This window comes from Rhinolophus sinicus, chromosome X (genome assembly GCF_036562045.2).
Source record: "Rhinolophus sinicus isolate RSC01 chromosome X, ASM3656204v1, whole genome shotgun sequence".
Taxonomy (NCBI): domain Eukaryota; kingdom Metazoa; phylum Chordata; class Mammalia; order Chiroptera; family Rhinolophidae; genus Rhinolophus; species Rhinolophus sinicus.
The window spans coordinates 2132499-2152331 of record NC_133768.1 but is presented as its reverse complement, the minus strand read 5'-3'; the positions used below and the strand labels follow the sequence as shown (position 1 = coordinate 2152331).

Here is a 19833-nt window from a genome sequence, read left to right as displayed (position 1 = left end):
CAAACAAAATAGGTGCATATTGAGCCATTTGTCGCTCCTCAGCTTAGCGGCTGCGAGATAAGTTCTCTTTTGGATTTCAGACAATGAGTTTTTGCGTCTGACGCTCTCCAGGTTTTTATTGGGATTTAAAATTTTGTTGTTGATGATTTGTTTTGTTGCTGTGTGTGTGTGTGTGTGTGTGTGTGTGTGAATGCTTTAAGGCCTATTTCTTTGTGTTGTCTGTACTCATGGCATTTCAGCTTGATTTCTTCGGAAAGCAGACTGTCCTTTGAAACAAAAAAAATTGGGCTTCGCCTAATGCCCCTTTGAGGATAAGAGATTATTTCTACTGAAGTTGGTCAGTTTTAGCCAGTATTAGTTCGTGTTGTCTCATTGCAAAAGTTAATGGAGTGCCACCCAGCTCAGCCGGTAACTAAACTCCCTGAGAGTTGGTTATTTGCCTGGAACTGGCTCTAGCCTTCAGTCTGATTTGCAGTGATCAGACTACTCCAAAGGAGAGAGTTGTCCGAGCTGAAGATTACTGGTTTGCTTGAATTGTGAACTGATTTCAGGCCAGTGCCAGCTCAGTGTGTAATTTAACTCCCTAAGAGTTGATTATTTTCCTGGAACTGGCTTTCAGCCTTCGGCCTGGTTCTCAGTGGTCAGATTGTTCCAGAGTGAGGTGAGCTGAAGGACCTGCAGGTTATTTGAGCTGTGAATTGTTTTGGATCCAGTGTTATAAATGGGATCTCTGATGTCTATGCCTTCTAAAACTATCCCTCTTCCTAAGACACTGGCCAAGTATGTTTAAAACCCATGGGGAATTTTCGTGCACGTATTTAATTAAATTTAAGGACAGATCTGACTATGAATAATATAAGTATCACTGGCTGCTTTGGGGAACTTTTGAGATTCCCAAACTTGGTTTTTTGAAAACTAAATTGGATAGTAACAAAGGTGAAACTAAGAAAGAGGAATGGAATGCCTATTTGGAATGGTATACAGAGGCCTCCAAACAAGACTATGGATCTAGAGTTGCCATTTTACAAAATAAAGTTGCAAAATTAACAGAGACTGTTAAATGTTTAAAGAAACAAAATGGCACCTGAAAACTCGTGTCCTCCCTCCTCTACACTGCCTTGCCCTTCCCCTACTCCTGCTTTGTCTCAGACTCCACCTCTGATACCATCTTGTTCCTTACTGCTGCCTCTTCCGCTTCCAACTCAGCTCCCAGCAGCATCTTCTCCTGAATCTTCTGTCTTCTTCCTCGGAACCAATCAGTACTTTTCCATTTAAGATTTAAACCCTCTGGGGATCCTAGTAAACCCTACGCCTCCTACAATTTGCTAATGAATTTGATACTACTATTCAAGCTTATCAGCGTGGGTTTTCTGATTTATATCAGCTAATTAATATGTTGGTTGGTAAAGTTTAACCCAGATATTGGATGAGGATTGCCGGATGGGAGCATCCTAAAAGGGATTTAGAAAAGCAAACCTCCAATTATTGGGAGGAAGCCAGAGACCTTGCTTGGAAACTACATCAAGCAATTCCTGAGGCTTTCCCAAAGGCTGTCGATCAGAGCAAAATTCAGGATTGCTCAGAGGCCTGACGTATCTATTAATGACTATTATGAAAGATTCCAGGTCGTTTTTAAGGAAACTCTTGTCTTCCTTCGGATGTTGGCCACATGAACACAGCTTTTAATTATCTGTCAATGGACTGAATGAAGACCTTTCCCTCCTGGTTAAGAGATCCACGATGGACGGGATAGGAGAAAATACCTACCCCAGACTTGGTAAGTCTGGCAGATGAGCTCGCTAATACCCGAGGCAGACTGCCTAGAAATAAGATTGCCAAGTCATTTCTTCCCATATAACCCTTTCACATTGTAATAATCTTAATCCAGCTACTTCTCTTCCTTCTGAGACTGAGAAGCCCCTCATGACTGCCTGACATTAACAGATCATCTCCTGACTTAGTGTGATGATTTGCAGAAAACTCCTCTAGGTAAAGCTGATTTCTCATAGTTTACCAAAGGTTCATACTTAAAAAACGACTATTATGAGTACTGTGCCGGTTATGCTGTTGTAACTCCTTCTGAAGTCAAGGGAGCAACTTTGCCCCTGGCCACTTCAGCACAGCAGGCTGAATTAAGCTCGTCCTCACTCGAGCTTGCATTTTACCATGTTTCTCCAAAAATAAGACCTAGCTGGACAATTAGCTCTAAAGCATCTTTTGGAGCAAAACTTAATATAAAACCCGGTCTTTACTATAATGTAACACAAAATATAACATATAACATAATGTAATACAATATAATACTAAGTCATATATTAACGGTTGCTCCAAAATATGCACTAGAGCTGGTTGTCCCGCTAGGTCTTATTTTCGGGGAAACACGGTAGCAAAGGGTAAAGTTGTCAACATTTATACCAACAGCAGATATGCCTTTGGGGTAGCTCATGACTTTGGAATGGTATGGAAACAATGTGGTTTTCTTACCTCCAATGGAGCTAAAACTAAGAATGGCCCCTATAAACAGAAATTATTGGATGCTATACTTTTACCTGAATAATGGCTTTAGCCATTAGATTATGGCTTTACCCATAAGATTCTGGGACATTCTAAAGTTGACTCCCTGGAAGCCAAAGTAAATCATCTGACTGACATTTGATAAAAATGCTGCCCTTAAAGGTATCAGCAGCAGTTGAACCTCTTTCATGGTCCAGAGAGAAGTTTCTTAGAAAAACTGGCCAGAGAAGACCAACAATCAGCTTCTAAAGAAGAAAAATGTAACTGGAAATCCAACAACTGTTGGTTTAACAAGGAGAAGAGACTCTGATTCTGAACAAATAACATCCCAGTCCTACCAGAAAGTCTAAAATTCCCATTAACCACTGTACATGTGTTGAACCATTGACTACTGACAAAATGGTAGCTTTCATGCACCATGTTGGTGGGGATATATTAATAAGGCTGCAAAAAGTGTCTTGTACCTCAGGTGTCCCACCTATCCAAAGTGTAACTGAGGGAAGCCTGTTCGCACTGCCCCTGGACATTTTAAGTTGCCAAATGGGCCAGCTGATGTCTGGCAACTAGAATTCATACAGCTTCCCCCATCTCATGGATACAAGTATGTTTTAGTTGTGATACGTATGTTTTCTCTTGCAAACAAGCTAAATGCATCTGCAGTGGCTAGAGTACTGGCAGAGAAGATTATTCCTACTTGCAGAACTCTTCTTGAACTCCACAATCAAGCAATCCATTTCATGGGTCAGGTGCTAAAGCAAGTCTGCTGTTTGGTCAGCTCTGCAACATTTTCACTGTGCTCACCATCCTCAATCTTCAGGATTGGTTGAATGCACTAATGGCATTATTAAGACTCAACTGACAAAATTTACAGAAACTCTTCAAATACCTTGGCCAAAAGCATTGCCATTAATCCTTTTAAATCTCAGATCTACTCCTTTTGGGATTCATAACCTCTCACCTTTTGAGATAATTACAGGATGCCCTATGCATTTGGCTCCTGCCTCTCTTGATCCACAGGTGGTAAAAGGAAAATTTTTTCAATATTGTAAAGGCTTAATTGAGTCTATCGACAATAATCATGCTCTAGCTAAACAACTGTTTCACTATGTACTCCAGGGAAATGAAAAACTAAAAATTAATGCTCTATGACCTGGAGATTTTGTTTACTGAAAGACGCCTCAAAAAGGATTCCCTCCAGCCACGCTAACCCCTGTGCTGCTTAACTGCAGGGAGTAGATACATGTGTCACAACTAAAAAAGGCACCAAATCCTGACTGGAAAAGCACACAGTCTGGTGACCTGAAATTAAAGCTGTTAAGATTTAAAACAGGTGACTTCTAAGGAGCTTGAAATCCTGGTTTACACCTGCCACATAAGCTCGGTTCGTATGTTCTAATTCTATCTTTAACTTTGATCTATTTAAGCTCTGCTTCGGATGCTGGTCGACGCTGGACACCAGCTGTTTCCCGATCCATGCACTCCTTCCCAGGATGTAAGAGATGACACCCAGAAGAGGTTCTTCTGACATCTAGGGACAAAAGGCTGAACAGACAATGACAAACTAGAGGCTGAACAGACATCAAGGGACAAAAGGCTGGACACTGGAAAACCTGAGACTAGAAGACCTGACTGCTGATCAATGATCTTTTAGAGAAAAGATCTTGATCAAGAGGGGGGAATGATAAAAGTGAACTGGCACCTTAAGGTGCTTAACCATAAAGCTGGGAGAACTATGGGTGGAGCTCTAGTCTTGACTTCCTGTCAAACTTTGTAGTAACTCCCAAGAGAGAGATACAAATAAAGGGGGAAGCCATGTTGGTCTCACCCCTCTTTTTGTTTTCCATGTGAGCAGCCAGTTGGGACACCAGCAGGTGAGTGTGCATATACACACTCCTTGATGGCTGTATTTCTTTTTCTTTTCCTGAGTAAACCATTCTTTCAGTGGATTTTCTGGAGAGTTATTTTTTTTCCGGTCAACAACCTCCAAGGTAGTCCTGGTGTTGGCACTCCCAGTGGCCAGCTTCGAAAGGAGCTGGAGCATCACCCAGCCGCATCCAAGAACAACACACCTAAGGGGAGAATGGGTCAGGCACCAGGCCCTGCTGAAGCAGATCCTGCTCTGTAGGGTCAGCTCCTGCACAACTCCTCCACTGTATTCATGGCCAGTCCTCACAACCAATGAGCCTAAAGAGTCAATCCCTCCCATTGATGTGCAATTATCAAACAAAGCTCAACTACAAGAGGGCACACACAACCCACACAAGGGACACACCTGGAGTACGTGGCTCAAGTAACCAGAAAGATTATGCCACTGGGACCCACAGGACACCTAATATATAAGGCCACTCTACTAAGACCACAAGACAGAGAGACAATACCTAATACACAGAAGTAAACACAGGGAGGCAGCCAAAATGGGGAAACAATCATGTCCCAAATAAAAGAACAGAACAAACCTCCAGAAAAAGAACTAAACAAAATAGAGACAAGCAATCTACCAGATGTAGATTCCAAACACTGGTGATAAGAATGCTCAATGATCTCAGGCAGAGCTTCAACAAACTGATAGGAAACAAAAAACAGAAGTAGAAAACATGAAAAAGAACCAGTCAGAAATGAAAAATACAACAACGGAAATGAAGAATACATTACAGGGAATCAGCAGTAGATTAGATAGAGAATCAAACCAGCAATGTAGAGAATACGGTAGCAGAAAACACCCAACAAAAACAGCAAAAAGAAAAAAAGAATCCAAAAAATTAAGGCGAGTTTAAGGGGCCTCTGGAGCAGCATCAAGCATACCAACATTTGATCATAGGGATACCAGAAGAAGAGAGAGAAAAAAAATTGAAAACCTATTTGAAGAAATAATAATGGAAAACTTCCCTAATCTGGTTAAGAAAATAAGCATATAAACCCAAGAAGCACAGAGTCCACAAACAAAATGAACCCAAAGAGGCCAACACCAAGATACATCATAATTAAAATGCCAAAAGGTAAAGACAAAGAGAGAATCTTAAAAGCAGCAAGAGCAAAGCAGTTAGTTACCTACAAGGGAGCCCCCATAAGACTGATTTCTCAACAGAAACTTTGCATAACAAAAGGGAATGGCAGGAAATATTCAAAGTGAAGAAAAGCAGTAATGACCTACAACCAAGAATAATCTACCTTTCAAAGCTATCATTTAGAATTGAAGGACAGATAAAGAGCTTCCCAGACAAGAAAAAGGTAAAGGAGTTCCTCACCTCCAAACCAGTATTAGAAGGAATCTTAGAGAGACTTGTTTAATGACAAAAGATGGCGGTGGGGGCGCTGGGGTAAGGGATTAAGAAATACAAATTGGTAGTTACAAAATAGTCATGGGGATGCAAAGTAAATCATAAGGAATACAGTCAGTGATACAGTAATAACTATATATAGTGCCAGGTGAATACTAGATTAGTCAGGGGGATCACTTCTCCAATTATGTTTTAAGTGGAAAATCATTTGTTAAATGTTGTTTATATTTACCACTTAAAAATACTGTCAACATCATATGTTAACTGAGCACCTATAAAGTACACCGTAAAGCATACTAATAACATTTCTTTGAAATAAAGAAATCAGGTATGCCTGTATATGAACAGTCTTTATTTGACAAGGTTTATGAATGGTGTGTAAAGTTGGTGACTGGAATTGCTGAATTTTCAAATAAACAGAATAAAAAGGCTGTTAACATTGAGAAAAATGACTTAGCATAGGAGGAAAGATACCTAGATTTCAACTGTACTGGGAGGGTATCCTAACTTTAGTGTTTAAAGATTTTACTATTTAACAGTTTTTTTCCAGTAGGTGGTATGGATTGTATATGTATAATTCATCTATAGAACAACAGTGATGATGTTACCGTACAAAAGGTCCAGCTGCTCCCCGTACGAAAACCAAAACTCAAGAGGTGAGGTTAGTGGAAAGAAAAGCAGGTATATTCCAAAATGCCAGCATTAAGGGAAGACAGTGTCACAAAGACTGCCTTCCCATTGCTAAGATCACCTCTAGGTTTTATAGACGTGCCAGGAGAGGCAGAACAAAGAAAAGGAGAGGATGGTGAGTCAATTCTTGAAAAAAGGTGCATCCCAAAGGCCTATGTCAAAGTCTGTGTCAATTCTTGAAAAAAGGTGCATCCCAGAGGCCTGTGTCAAAGTCAGGAGCGAATCCCATACAGATGCAAAAACCTTTCCCAAGTCACAGGTACAGGCATGCATATGGCCCGAAATAAACAGAACCATTGAAACTCACAACTCCCACGTTTGCTCTTGGAGAAGCAAAGGATTCAGCTTACTCTTCTGGCACCCCAACTTTTAAGGCTTCTACCTAAGAGATGGGCCCCCAAAACACCTAAGTAGCTTTGCAAGCCTAAGGGTTTTAGGTCCAAGAAACCCACAAGTTTATAGGGAACTAAGAGACAGTTTTTAAAAGCTTGCCCAGACTCAATGGGGCTAACCCCCCGAGTCCAATGCAGAGGACTTAGATTGAAACACCCCTTTCTGAGAAAGAGGCCTATTTGCTTATCTTAGTAGCTGTGGCCTGAGGGCCAGGCTTCTGATTTAATATACATCAAGGATGTTAAACAAGCCTGGCCTGCACTGAACTACAACATTCTCCAGTCCTAGGAAACAGGCAGGTACCATATTCTCACTCTTACTGTCTTGCTCAGGGTCACATTGGAATCTCCCAGAAAGGAGTTTATGCACACGTCTGGTGCCTTGGTTGGTTGCTGCAGCAGCCACCTAGAGGACACCTCTTGATCACCTGGTTCTGACGGCCAGCAAGCTTAAGTTCATTGATCCCAAGGGACTGTAAAAAAACAGAGGCAGTTCTCAAAAGGCTATTCCCACAAGAACAAAAGACAGCACCCAGCTCCCACTATAACCCAAAAAAAATTTTATTTGCATACTTTAAAACTGCTGCCAGGTCAACAGAAATCTTATGCTTTCTACCGCAAACTAAATACCTTACAGTCACTTAATTAAATTATTCTAAAAGACACAATGCTAGACGATTGAGTTCAGACGAAATGTACTGAATTATGACTGAAAAGACATTATGACTTTTATAGATGAAATCGCTTGAGTGCTTAAAAAATAAAATCATGATGATTTAACAGAAATTGTGGTCTGATTATCTTTAGGTTCTAAGTTATTGGAATAGATAACACTAACATATTAACTCTGCATGGGCACATTCTTAAATTGTATAGAGTTAGTCGAAGTCTAACTGTTTTGCATTTTACACAATAATTGTTTATGTCATTTGAGAGTCTGATTTGGACATAACCCTTTATTTGGAACATCTTGCATTTTCTATTTAAGTGCATATATGTATTATCCATAGTGGCTAATAAGAATTAGTCTATATAAAAGCATTAACTGAATAAATAGACTAGGAAGAAAATTTTTCCAAAGACGTTAGGTTAACAGAATGAGAAAATGTTAAGTGTGCTCAGTATCAACATGTCTAAGAAAATTCTCCTATGCTTTCTGCCAGATAAATTCATCTATATTAGCCTCTAAAAAAGATAACCTAATACAGATGCAATGTGAAAGGAAATTTTTAAAAAACTGCTGCTTGAGGGTCCTGTTTCTAATCAGCCTGAAACTAGATGTTAACCGAGATCCACCCCTTGGGGTCACTGATAGGTCTTCAAGTTGCAGGAGCCTAGACCACGCCTCTGCCCAGGGAGGCCTGGAGAAGGGGCCTCACTCCACCAGTTCTTAGCAGCACAGAGGAAAGATTTCAAGCAAGAGCCGAAATGAAAGTAAATTAACTGTAAGTTTACTCAAGCAGGAGAGGCAAGATGCAGGCTACTCCATAAGAACAGCCTACTGTTGCTGGAAAATAGGAAAGTAAAACAAGTGTAAGTTTATTCAAGATGAAAAGAAAGAAGCAAGCTCCTCCATAGACATTAGCAGCAGCGCTCCTGCCAGGGGTTTGAATCTAAGTCTATTATCAGTACCCCTTAAATTGGGCTATACATTCAAATTCATAGGAGGATTATTCAGGAATTTTCTAGGAAAGGACAGAGATTTCTCAGAAGAGCTCCATAGGCATTTTGTATCCTTTCATGGTCTTAACTTTTCTGATAATGGTTGTGGGTGTTTCTTTTAGCATATTAATGCATTGTCACAGCATATAATGAGTCTTGGGGTCACTGCTAGGTGAAATAGGTTGTTACTATTGGTTTTAGCTGGTCACAGCAGGTGTTAGGGAGGCTCCCAGACCACACCAACTCTCCACTGCGCCTTGGGATCTGGCCGCCTTGGGATCTGGCCTTCGGGTCTAGTGATAAGTTTCAGAAAGGTGGAAACTTCTTGTCCCACAGCCATCCATGGTTCCACAGCCTGCCTTTCATCTACCTCACTGGCACACCCTCAACTACTGGAAGCCACTAGGAATAAAGAAGGTTGGCTGGATAAACACAAACCTTTGGAACACAACCACAAGCTAGCTCAAGGTTTGTCTCCCACAAGAAGCAATTCCTTCAAGACTAGGAGAGCTGCTGTGTCTTATACATACAAACCAACATAGAGAGTCAAGGAAAATGAAGAAATAGAGAATGCTCTAAACAAAAGAACATGATGAAATCTCAGGAAAACACCTTAATTAAACTGAGTTCAAAATCATATTCATAGTCATAAAATATGTTCTCTAAGATCAGGTGAGTACTGTGTGAACAAGGGGAGAATTTCAAGAGATAGAAAACATAACAAAGTACCAAACAAAAATCTCAGAGCTGAAAAATACAACAATTCAACTGAAAAATGCAACAAATGGGTTCAACAGCAGACTAGATGAAGCACAACGATCAGCAAACTCAAAGACAAGGCAGTGGAATTCATCCAATCATATACAGCAACAAAAAGAAAAATGAAAAAGAAGTAAGATGGCTTAAGAGACTTATGAAGCTGACCAACATTCACATTACACAGTCCCCAACTTAAATGGTTCAATTTTGATTTTTTTTTTACTTTATGATCATTCAAAAGCAATACACCTTCAGTAGTAACTATACTTCAAATTTTGCTATTTTCCCAACCTAGCAAGATCTGGAAACCTCAAAATATTTGGAAGCTAAATAACACATTTACAGATAACCTTAAGTCAAAAAAGAAACTGAAACGGAGTCTGAACTGAATAAAAACAAAACATAGCATACTTAGGAATAAGCTCAAGCAATCCATTGAAAAAAGTGTAGGCCTTTCAACAAATGGTGCTGTAACTATATGCACTATATGCAAGAATAACAAAAAATAGATCACACACCCAAATAACATAAAACAATAAAACATTTGTAGGAAAACACAGGAGACAATCTTTTACCTTGACTTAGGTAAAGACCTCCTAATAAAGCAAGAAAAGCACAATCCACAACAGAAAAAAAAACACCAAAGTAAACATCATGAAAATTAAGACTTCTGCTCTTCAAACACACTACCGTGTTTCCTGGAAAATAAGACCTAGCCGGACCATCAGCTCTAATGTGTCTTTTGGAGCAAAAATTAATATAAAACCCAGTATTATATTATATTAGACCCGGTGTTATAAAAGATCCAATCTTATATATTAAAATAAGACTGCTTCTTAATTTTTGCTCCAAAAGACGCATTAAAGCTGATGGTCTGGCTAGGTTTATTTTCAGGGAAACAGTATTAAGAGAATAAAGAAAAACTGGCAGAGACGTTTTACAAATGTCTTATTAGATAAGAAACCTAAATTATAACACATGGATTTTTTTAAACTCTCATAAGCAAAAAAACAGTCATTTTTAAATGTGGGAAAAGATCTGATTAGACACTTCAAAGAACATATAACAGGAGCACATGCTCAAGTTTTCTCAAGCCTAAACTATTGATACATAGAACGAAGCAGATAACCTGAAATTAAGCTACAGGAAAGGAGAAAGACTGAAACACTGTATTTTGTATAGTTCAATTTATATAAGGTTCTAGAAATACAAACTAACCTTTAGTGACAGAAAGTAGATCAGTGATTGTCTAGAGAGGTGGAGGCAGTAAGAATAAAAAGAGAAGGACAGGATTATAAAAAGGAACAAAGAAATTAAGAGGCTGTGGCTATATTCATTATGTTGCTTTTTGGTGGTAGGTTCTCTGTTGCACATATATTAAATCTTATCAAATTATACACTTTAAATATGTATCACTTTGCTTATATCTAATGTACATAATTTGGGGAAAAGGGGAGTAAATTTGTAAAGCATACTCAAGTGTAATCAGAAAGAAAGCCTATATTTAAAAAAACCAAAGAACATATTTTCAAGAGATCTCTTAAAATGGCCTCCTCCTCCCTCTTCATTTCTAAACCACTGCCTGAGTTCAAATGTAAATGTCTTTTCCAACATTTTTAATTTGAAATAAGACCACATGGTGCCAATCTCAATGCCCAGTTCTTTAGATAAATGTTCTCCCCATCACAAAATACAGTATCTTAGAAAAGGCCTTCCAGTAAGGGCAGCATTCAATAAGCTAATGAATACTATTTACAAAAATGGAAGGAAAAGGTAGAGAGAGCAGAAGAGGAAAAAAAAAAAAAGCAAACTTAAACTAAACAAAAACATTCATTTCATGACACTAGAAATACACCCAAGGAAACAAATGTAAAGCTTTTATTCTGGAAAAGCTGCTAAATTTCCATAATAGAATGTACAATTATGTATGAAATCAGCAGCTTTGCTACACAAAAGGATAGATACGATTTAGGAGGGCAGTAAAAACATAGAAGTGACAATGTAACAATGGATGGGGAAACGCCACAGCTTTACTAGCCTGAGTTTGCAGCTTCAATTTTGGTTGAGCAACGCATCAGTTAAAAATGTAAAGATGAGATCTGGAAATAAAAACAAAAGGGGGACCAGATGGCCAGTTAGTTAGAATGAGAGCTCTGAACAACAGGGTTTCTGGTTCAATCCCCACATGGCCCCGTGTTAGCTGCTCTCTCCACAACTAAACTGAGGACAAGCTGCTGCTGAGCTTCCAGAGGGGCGGCCAGGTGTGTCAGTCGCAAGCTCTCAACAACTATGTCAGGGTTCAATTACAACGCAGGACGGTGGGCTGTGCCCCCTGCAACTAAAGATTGAAAATGACTACTGGACTTGGAGCTGAGCTGCGCCCTCCTTCAAACTAGATTAAAGGACAACTTGGAGCTGATGGGCCCTGAAGAAACACACGTTCCCCCATATTCCCCAATAAAACTTATTAAAAGATAGTGTCAAAATAAGCTCTCTACACTATCGTGAATAAGAAATTACACATGCAAGGAAGAGACTCTAGACAGCCTTAAAAAAAAAAGTCAAGAGTTTGCAACTTCTAATGTACTCTGCAAACCAAACATGATCACCCAGCACAGGATAGACGCTTCCTGGGTTTGAGGTGTCTGACAAAATTTCTGCCCTAATTATTGGCTAAACTATCTGAAGGCATTGAGCTAAGCCCAATAAAGCTAAAACAGAAAAATAAAATACATATTTTTAAAAATATTGCAGACATTCATTCACAGGGGAAACATTTCCACAGTTTAAAGCCAGCCCCCACCCAAAGAGGTTGCTATAAATCTTATCTATAATGTCCAATTCTCAACCAAAAATTAGTAGAGCCACAAAGAAACAGAAAAGTGTAACCCATATTAATGAAAAGAGGGGGAAAAAATCAACAGAGTCCAAATGATTCATATGTTGCATTTACAAAGACTTCCAAGTATCTAATACAAATATATTCAAACAATTAAAAGAAATTATGTTTGTGGTCCACAGCCAACCATAGCAGATACTACATGTTGTAAAGAGCAACCTTGAGTCACATCCCTTCACCAATAGGAAACAAAGAATGGTTGGAACTATAACCACCGGAAATATCTAACTGGGTATAGGGAAAGTCCATAAGCTGTGCCTACACACTAGCAAAAGTTGTCCTTCACCTGACCTATCTTCATTAGTGTAATAAAAAACACACCCGTATGTGGAGATTTAGGATGCCAATGAGACATGCGTTGCATGAGTGGCAGACAGTCACACTTGTGTATGTCCCAACATATACAGAGGGAGGGGACAGGAGAAACTGAGAGGGACCCTAAACCTCAAAAACGCTGTACACTAACATATCTCTGGAAGCCACCTTCTCTTTCTGTGTGTGCTCTCTTTCAATGTAGTGCATTAAGCTAAAGCTTTAAATAAACCTTTCTCTCTGCAAGACTGTACTCTATTGAGTTCTATCCTGATAGGGGCATGTTGCAGCAAATGTTAAATAAATTACTTTTCTCTCTGCAAGACTATTTCTCCTACTCTATTGATTTCTATCCTGATGGGGCATGGACCCCTGTGCCAGTAACATCTCCAAAGAAATAAAGGAAAATATGCTCCTATTAATAAATATATCCTAAATGTAAACACAAATTAAAAACCATGAAAAAGGAAACAAATATTAGGGCTAAAGATTACAATAACTGCAACAAAAAAATGAAATTGATAGGCTCAAAAGATGTGAAATAGGAAAATCAGTTTACTTTAAGATGTATAAATAAAACTCTCCAATCCAAAAAAAGAAGATACTGAACAAAAAAGAGCTTCAGATACCTGTTGTGATAATGTCAAGCATTACAATCCCAGAGTAATTGGAGTAAAAAGAGAAAGGAAAAGGAGAAAGTATTGAAAATAATTATCACGGAAAAAAACCTTCCCAACTTTATTATTTAAAAATTAAGTTAAAGATTCATGAAGCTCAAGAAAATACAAATAGATTTAAAATAAAGAGAACCACACTTACACATATCTATAGGCAAATCATTAACAGTCAGAAACAAAGTGAACAGCAACAACAGAAAAATGGTTAGTAAGCCGTGGAATGACATATTCAAACTATTGAGTAGTAATAGCAGACCTACTGAACACAAAATTAAGTAGTGTCCTTCAGGCAAGAAGGAAAACAACAAAAGCACTATTCATAATATGTAAGAAATGGAAATAACCCAATGTCCATCAACAGGTAAGTAAACATAATGTGGTATATCCATACAATGATGTCATCCACCACTGATAGGAATGAGGTACTGATTGATAATAATGACACTAAGCCAACATGATCAACTGGGAGCATCTGTGGGAGGAGCTAGGGCTGATCGGAGTTCTAGCACCATACAGGAAGAACTCTCAAGTTTAAAAAAAGCTGTATGGTTGTAACTGCCCTTCCCTTAACTTCCTTTTTCTTCTCTGTAAGTACCTCTCCATCTTTACAAGCATTTCAGTTTGTCCACATGGCTTGCTATGTGTTAATGCTATGGATTACAAGCCTTTCTTTTTCCTAAATAAATCCTTTGGTGACAGAACACCTACTGTTTTTTGCCGTGATACATACTACAACACGGATATACTTTGAAAATTTTATGCTGAGTAAAAGAAAAGTAAACACAAAATACTACGAGATGTCCAAATTGGCAAATCCAGAGAAATAGAAAACAGATTATAGAGGTTAGTAGGAGCTACAAGACAGGGCAGGGGAGAAGAGCAGTGATGAGTTGTAATTGCTAAGGCTTTTTGTGGGGAGTGATGAAATAACTAAAAATCAGATGATGGGGAATAATCGCACATTTTGACGTTATAGTTTTATAATATTAAAATAATAAATTTTATACTGTGAATTTTACCTAAATTAAGATATAGGAAAAAAAAAGAATTAAGTGGTACACAAGCAAGAATTTAATATCTTAAAAAATGACAAAGAAACAGAGGAACAAAAAAATTATATATATATGAAGCAAATAAAAGGCATATTTTCAATCATATCAATAAGTTAAAATAAACACAAATGATCAACACATTCCAAACAAATAAATGCCAGAGATACCAAGCTGGATTTGGGAAACCACAGATTGTCTATAAAAGACACACTCTGATTCAAAGTAAAAGACTGGAAAATGGTAAAAATACATAAACAGAAACCGTACAAGAGCTAAGTGACTATATTAATTCCAGAAACGATAAATTTAAACAACAGAATAGTAACAGAGACAAAACAGTACCTTTCATGATGACAAGAACAATAATCAGAAAAATTTAACCTCTTAATATGTATACAACAGAATCCTAAAATACGTGATGTCAACGTTAACAGAATCGAAAGAAAAATTAAACAATTCACCAATTAAATATAAGGGGTTTTAATATCCCAATATCACTCTCAGTACAAAAGACAAAAAACTTGGTAAGGATACAGACAACTTAAAACCAACTTGATCAAATTGTCATATCTGAAACACTGTACAAAAATAAAAGAATGGGGCAAACAGTTGATTCCTCAACATTTAAACACAGAATTAGCGTATGACTAAGCAAATTCACTGCTAAGTATATATACTCAAAAGAACTGGGAACTGGTACTCAAATATTTATCAATAACAATACCACAGTATTTATAATTTACTTAAAAACTAATATACACCATCAAAAAAAATTTTATACAACCCAGGAATATATGAAGTGAGAAGTTTAAAATCACTTCTCGCCTCACTACAGAGCTATTTCCTCCAAAATGACCAATACTGAATATTGCTGTTTCCTCCAGAAATCGATCAAGAATGTCTAGAACCGAGCAATAAATACTCATGAAAAGATCTTAAGAAAAAAACAACAGCATAAGTAAAGATTATTACAAAATTAGACCAGAGAGGAACAGAACACACAAATTATCCTTTTTTAAAAGATTTATTTTTTTCAGTTATATACAGTTGACATTCGATATTATTTTATATTAGCTTTGGGTGTACAACATAGTGGGTTAAACATTTATATAATTTAAGAAGTAAACCCCCCCCCCCGATTAGTCTAGGATCTACCAGGCACCACACATAGTTACTACAATATTATTGACTATATTCTCTATGCTGTACCATCCCCAAAACAATTTTGAACTCCAACTTGTACTTCTTAATCCCTTTACCTTTTTTACCCAGCTCCCCATCCCCTTGTCCTCTGGTTCAGTTTGTTCTCTGTATCCATGAGTCTGTTTCTGTACAGCAGATTATCCTTTAAATATCTGTTAAGTCAGTATGTGAATTTTAAATCATGCTTTTCTAAATAATATTAGAAGGTGCATTACTATGCTCTAAATCAAGAAAACAATCCCCCAAAACAAGCTCTATCCTACTGAAAAAGCTATTATTCAAACTTTGTTAAACTAACCTTGAACTTTTAAAATACTTCACTTTCTTCCTACCTTCATATTCCAGGGTCCTTGTGCTTGTCTTAACCTCACTTAGTGGAGTCTACATGCTCAATATAGTAAATAAGATTCTAATTCTATTTCAACTCTACTCTTTATCCTAATTAACATAAACAAAATCAAGCCCCAACAATTTGTAAATTGCAACAAAAATCATTACTGATAATTTCTAAAGAAATGTTTAGCTAATTACTTAAACTACACTATAATTTAAACATAAGTTAAAACTTGTATAACCATAAGAATAAATGCTAGCACCGGTTTAACTGCAACCTACTTAAGATTATACAATAGTTCAAAACTGATTAAGCTACTATTACCTGTTCACAGTTTATTTTTTAAATCTTAGTAAAAACAATACACTACATTACTAATTTACTTTTTAATCTGAAACTTCCAACACTGTACATCATATAGCAATCTCATAAATTCTTACATTACAGAATTTTATTACTATGCAGACAGTATGTAGTAATATTACATTTAAAAAAACGCTTAGAGAACAAGAGAAACTAGGTACTGGGGAAAAAGCACCCTTAAAGTCTAGGAAAGTTGAGGGGAGAGACCTAATTCAACCACAGGATCTGAGGATAGATGATGTCAAGTTTTCCTTGTTAATACTCCACAGCTATATTGAGACTCAGAATGAAACAATCAATAATAAGACAATAGAATCCTACTCAGTATTTAAAAGGAATAAATTTAATATACGTAACTACATGGACAAATGTAAAAACTATGTTAAGTGAAAGAAGCCAGACAGAGGAGAGTACATACAAAATGATTCCATTTATATAAAATTCTAGAAATGTAATCTATAGTTTACATGATCACTAAGATCAATGAACATAAATGGTGTAGAAGAATGAGGAAGGATGAATAGACAGTAAGAAAGAACTTCAAAGGGGGGACAAGAGGAAATTTTTGAAAGTGACAGACATGTGCATTAACCTGATTGTGGAGATGGTTTTATGGATATATAAATATGTCAAAATTTACTGAGTTATACATATTAAATACATGTAGTTTTATTTTATGCCACATTTAATTCAATAAAGCTAGGAGACAGAGAGGCAGAGAAGGAGGGATCCATGAGATTACTAGCCTACACCGCAGAATATTTCACTGCACTCAAAAGTTACTTTAATGTTAAGGTTTTTGAGTCTTGCAGGTAGTAAATTTTTAAGTCGCAAAGCTAAGTGAAGTTAATTTATTTCCATTTCACTCACACCATTCATAGTAGTTTAATAAAACATTACAGGCAGTGTTTTATGAATGCTTCGAAACATAATGATTATTCAAATCTTCTCATATCCAAAATGTTATTGTAATTAAAGTTGAGAAAGACGTGTACACCTTGACAATTAATGGAAAAAAAGTCAGTTCCTTTAAATGTAAAGCCAATACTGCACAGTATCTGAAGAGTTCATTCATAACTGGTATCTAGGATCAAGGACAACCCATTCAGAACTTACCTGAACTTCTCATTTGGATATTTAAAGTTCTCAAAGTTTTTCACACATTATCCACAAAAATATCAAACATCACATTACTTTTATTTCTTCATTATCATAACTAAAGTAATAGATTTGGTAAAGTTACAATGTCAAATACCATTCCTTTAACTTAAAAAAAATTTAATCTATTGGAATAACTTTAAAAGAAAAATACTTAAATATGCAAATCTTTTTTAAAAATTAAGAGAACAATCACCACTGCTTAAGTCATATATCAGAGTTAGCACTATTTATTTTTCAGTGATATTTTTAATGGAGGAATTATTACCTACATGTGAAAGAGTAATTCAAGTTTTGTCAAATAGAAGATTTACTAAAAAAGAATTACGCTTCAGTTTCTGGTTATTTGCGATCAAAACAGCTGGAAAAGAAAATATCTAATAAAAGCAACATTTATTTACTGCACACAGACCGACTTTCATTCAGATACTATTTTAAACAGATTTTGCTGAGACGATTAAAAAAATGACAGAGATTCCAATTGCATTTTTACAGCAGTTTACTTGAGAGTAAGTAAATGTTCTATAAGTTGATAAACAACATTCTAGATTTATGAATGCTGTTCTGAAGCCTGAGAACGATACAAGAATTCTACTTTTAAATAATAGCGGTCAGTCTTTATTAAGCACAAACTGCACAGGACTGTCCTTCTACAGAGGACAGGCCTTCTCATCTCTTATTATTTCCATTTTTTTCCTCCTCCCTGCTCTAAAGCTCAACCTTCATTTCTCCTCCCACTATTTCCCCGCCATCTTGGCCGATAGGAGCAGCCATTAACAAAATTAGTGTCAACAAGTTTTCACACTAATAAACCAGGGAATCCTCACTGGTCTCTGACACAAAGCTCACCAGGCAACAAAGCTCCAAAAAAATTTTTTTATAAAATCCTATTGACATCAATATTTCTGTGGCAGCTAGAGCCAAACAAGTAAACAAGTCACTTAACTTCAGGTCAAACACACACCGATCAGTATGTAGGTCAAACAACCCAATGCAAACTCTTCACCGCTGCAAAGTACCTGCAACTTAACCTTCTGAGGACTGGGATATAAGAAGGCCTAAAAGTTGTGTAGTTAAAAGTAGACATCACGAGACGATAGTCAAAAGAAAAAACACCATAGGAGGTACATAAGTAGGAAATTTTGTAAGAAGACATTCACGATGTTGTCACAAATTCAAAGATCTAAGCAAAATGCTGTACAATAACTGTTGAGCCCGGCCGCAAAGCGCCGCGGTCTCTGCCACTCGAGCTACAAGGCAGAATTTCGCAAGACAGGGAACGGGTACCGCAAGTGAGGGAAGAGCAAAACGTAGTTTTTCCTGCGCTGTCACAATAAGCGTTTATCCTCGCGGGCCTCAGGAGCCACAGCCATAAAGACGCAGGCAGAGAAGACAGTATCGGCCCGCAGGTGGCTTACCTTGCCTAATAGGGTCTTCGTCCTGGCGCCATCTTCACGAAGCTTCACCAACCCAAAGAGGCGGCTGTGGGAAGAGATACACGAAGCTCGTTAACCTTCCGGGAAAGCCACTGACCGTCCCTTCAGGAGCCCGCGGCCCCTGTGGCGACGACTGCTTTCCAAGATAACTCCCCTGTTGCCAAAAGGGGCAAAGCTGTACTATACCTCCCCGGAGAGCGGCGCCAGCCCATCCAGAGCCGCGGCAGAAAGCGATGGTGGTCCGTACCTGTCCAATCCTCCAAGAGCTTCCCTCTCTTCCGCTGTCAAGCTTAAGGACCCCTCCTTGCTCTCGCCGCTCGCTTTTCCCGCCGCCATTTTCTTTTTCTCATCACCAAAAGCAGTGGTGGCGGTAGCGAGCGACACTCCGCAGGATTTCATGGAAATCCAACAAATTTAAAATTCCAACGCCGAACGCACGAACCCCAAGTTCACAGCTCTAAAAAAAAAAAAAAAAAAGCCCTCGCCACGTGAGACTGGCACACTATAGCCTCCCGCTCCCCCACCGCTGATGGCGGCGAAAAAAATCCCAAGGCGGAAGCAGGGGTTGCGGTATTCGGCTACGAGATCACATTGCAGGATAGGCGGGGCAGCAAGAAAGGCGGAAGCTTACGGTACTGGGAGGATTTCTTAGAATCTCAAACTTCGCCAGCACCAGCACAAAGTTGTTGTAATAGTGTCACAGGGCGCACCTCAAATCGCCGTGACGCCTCCAGCCCCAACCACCCAGGCGCTGCCAATTGTTGTGGCCGATTTGTCTCACGTGATCTTTGTTGACCAACGTCTGCTATGACTCTGCTAAACTTGCTCACCGCCTGAGACTTGCCCACGAGTCCGCCCCGGACCAGGTGGGACGTCAACTCTGGAGGATAATTGGTTTGTGGACACCTTTGGGTGCGAAAGTGTAGCCGTCAGGTGGAGCAACCACTTGGGTTCTAATTAAGTAAACTCCTGTAGCGGAGATGGCCAAGGAAGAGAACTGTGGGGAAGGATGAGATCAGGAAGATACACGGGCGAACTCCAGTGCAGGTCGAGGACACATGAATCTTAACTTGCTCTGAAGCGCAGAGCATTAAGTGGTTGCTT

The 19833-nt window shown here is 38.2% G+C and overlaps 1 protein-coding gene across 5 annotated transcripts in view; it reads right to left on the bottom strand.

Moving 5' to 3' along the window:
• The window catches only part of LOC141569638 (lysine-specific demethylase 6A-like), a 162337-nt gene extending 142856 nt beyond the window's left edge, over window positions 1-19481 (bottom strand). For 4 of the 5 annotated variants that reach the window (XM_074323718.1, XM_074323720.1, XM_074323721.1 and 1 more), the window contains exons 1-3: window positions 19361-19481; window positions 18977-19186; window positions 18712-18775 (exon numbers count right to left, since the gene is read on the bottom strand). In XM_074323718.1, coding sequence (XP_074179819.1) covers window positions 18712-18775; window positions 18977-19128 — 216 coding nt within the window. In that variant the 5' untranslated portion in view covers window positions 19129-19186; window positions 19361-19481. The other variant, XM_074323722.1, reaches the window with a different exon arrangement.
• Window positions 19482-19833: the final 352 nt, after the last annotated feature.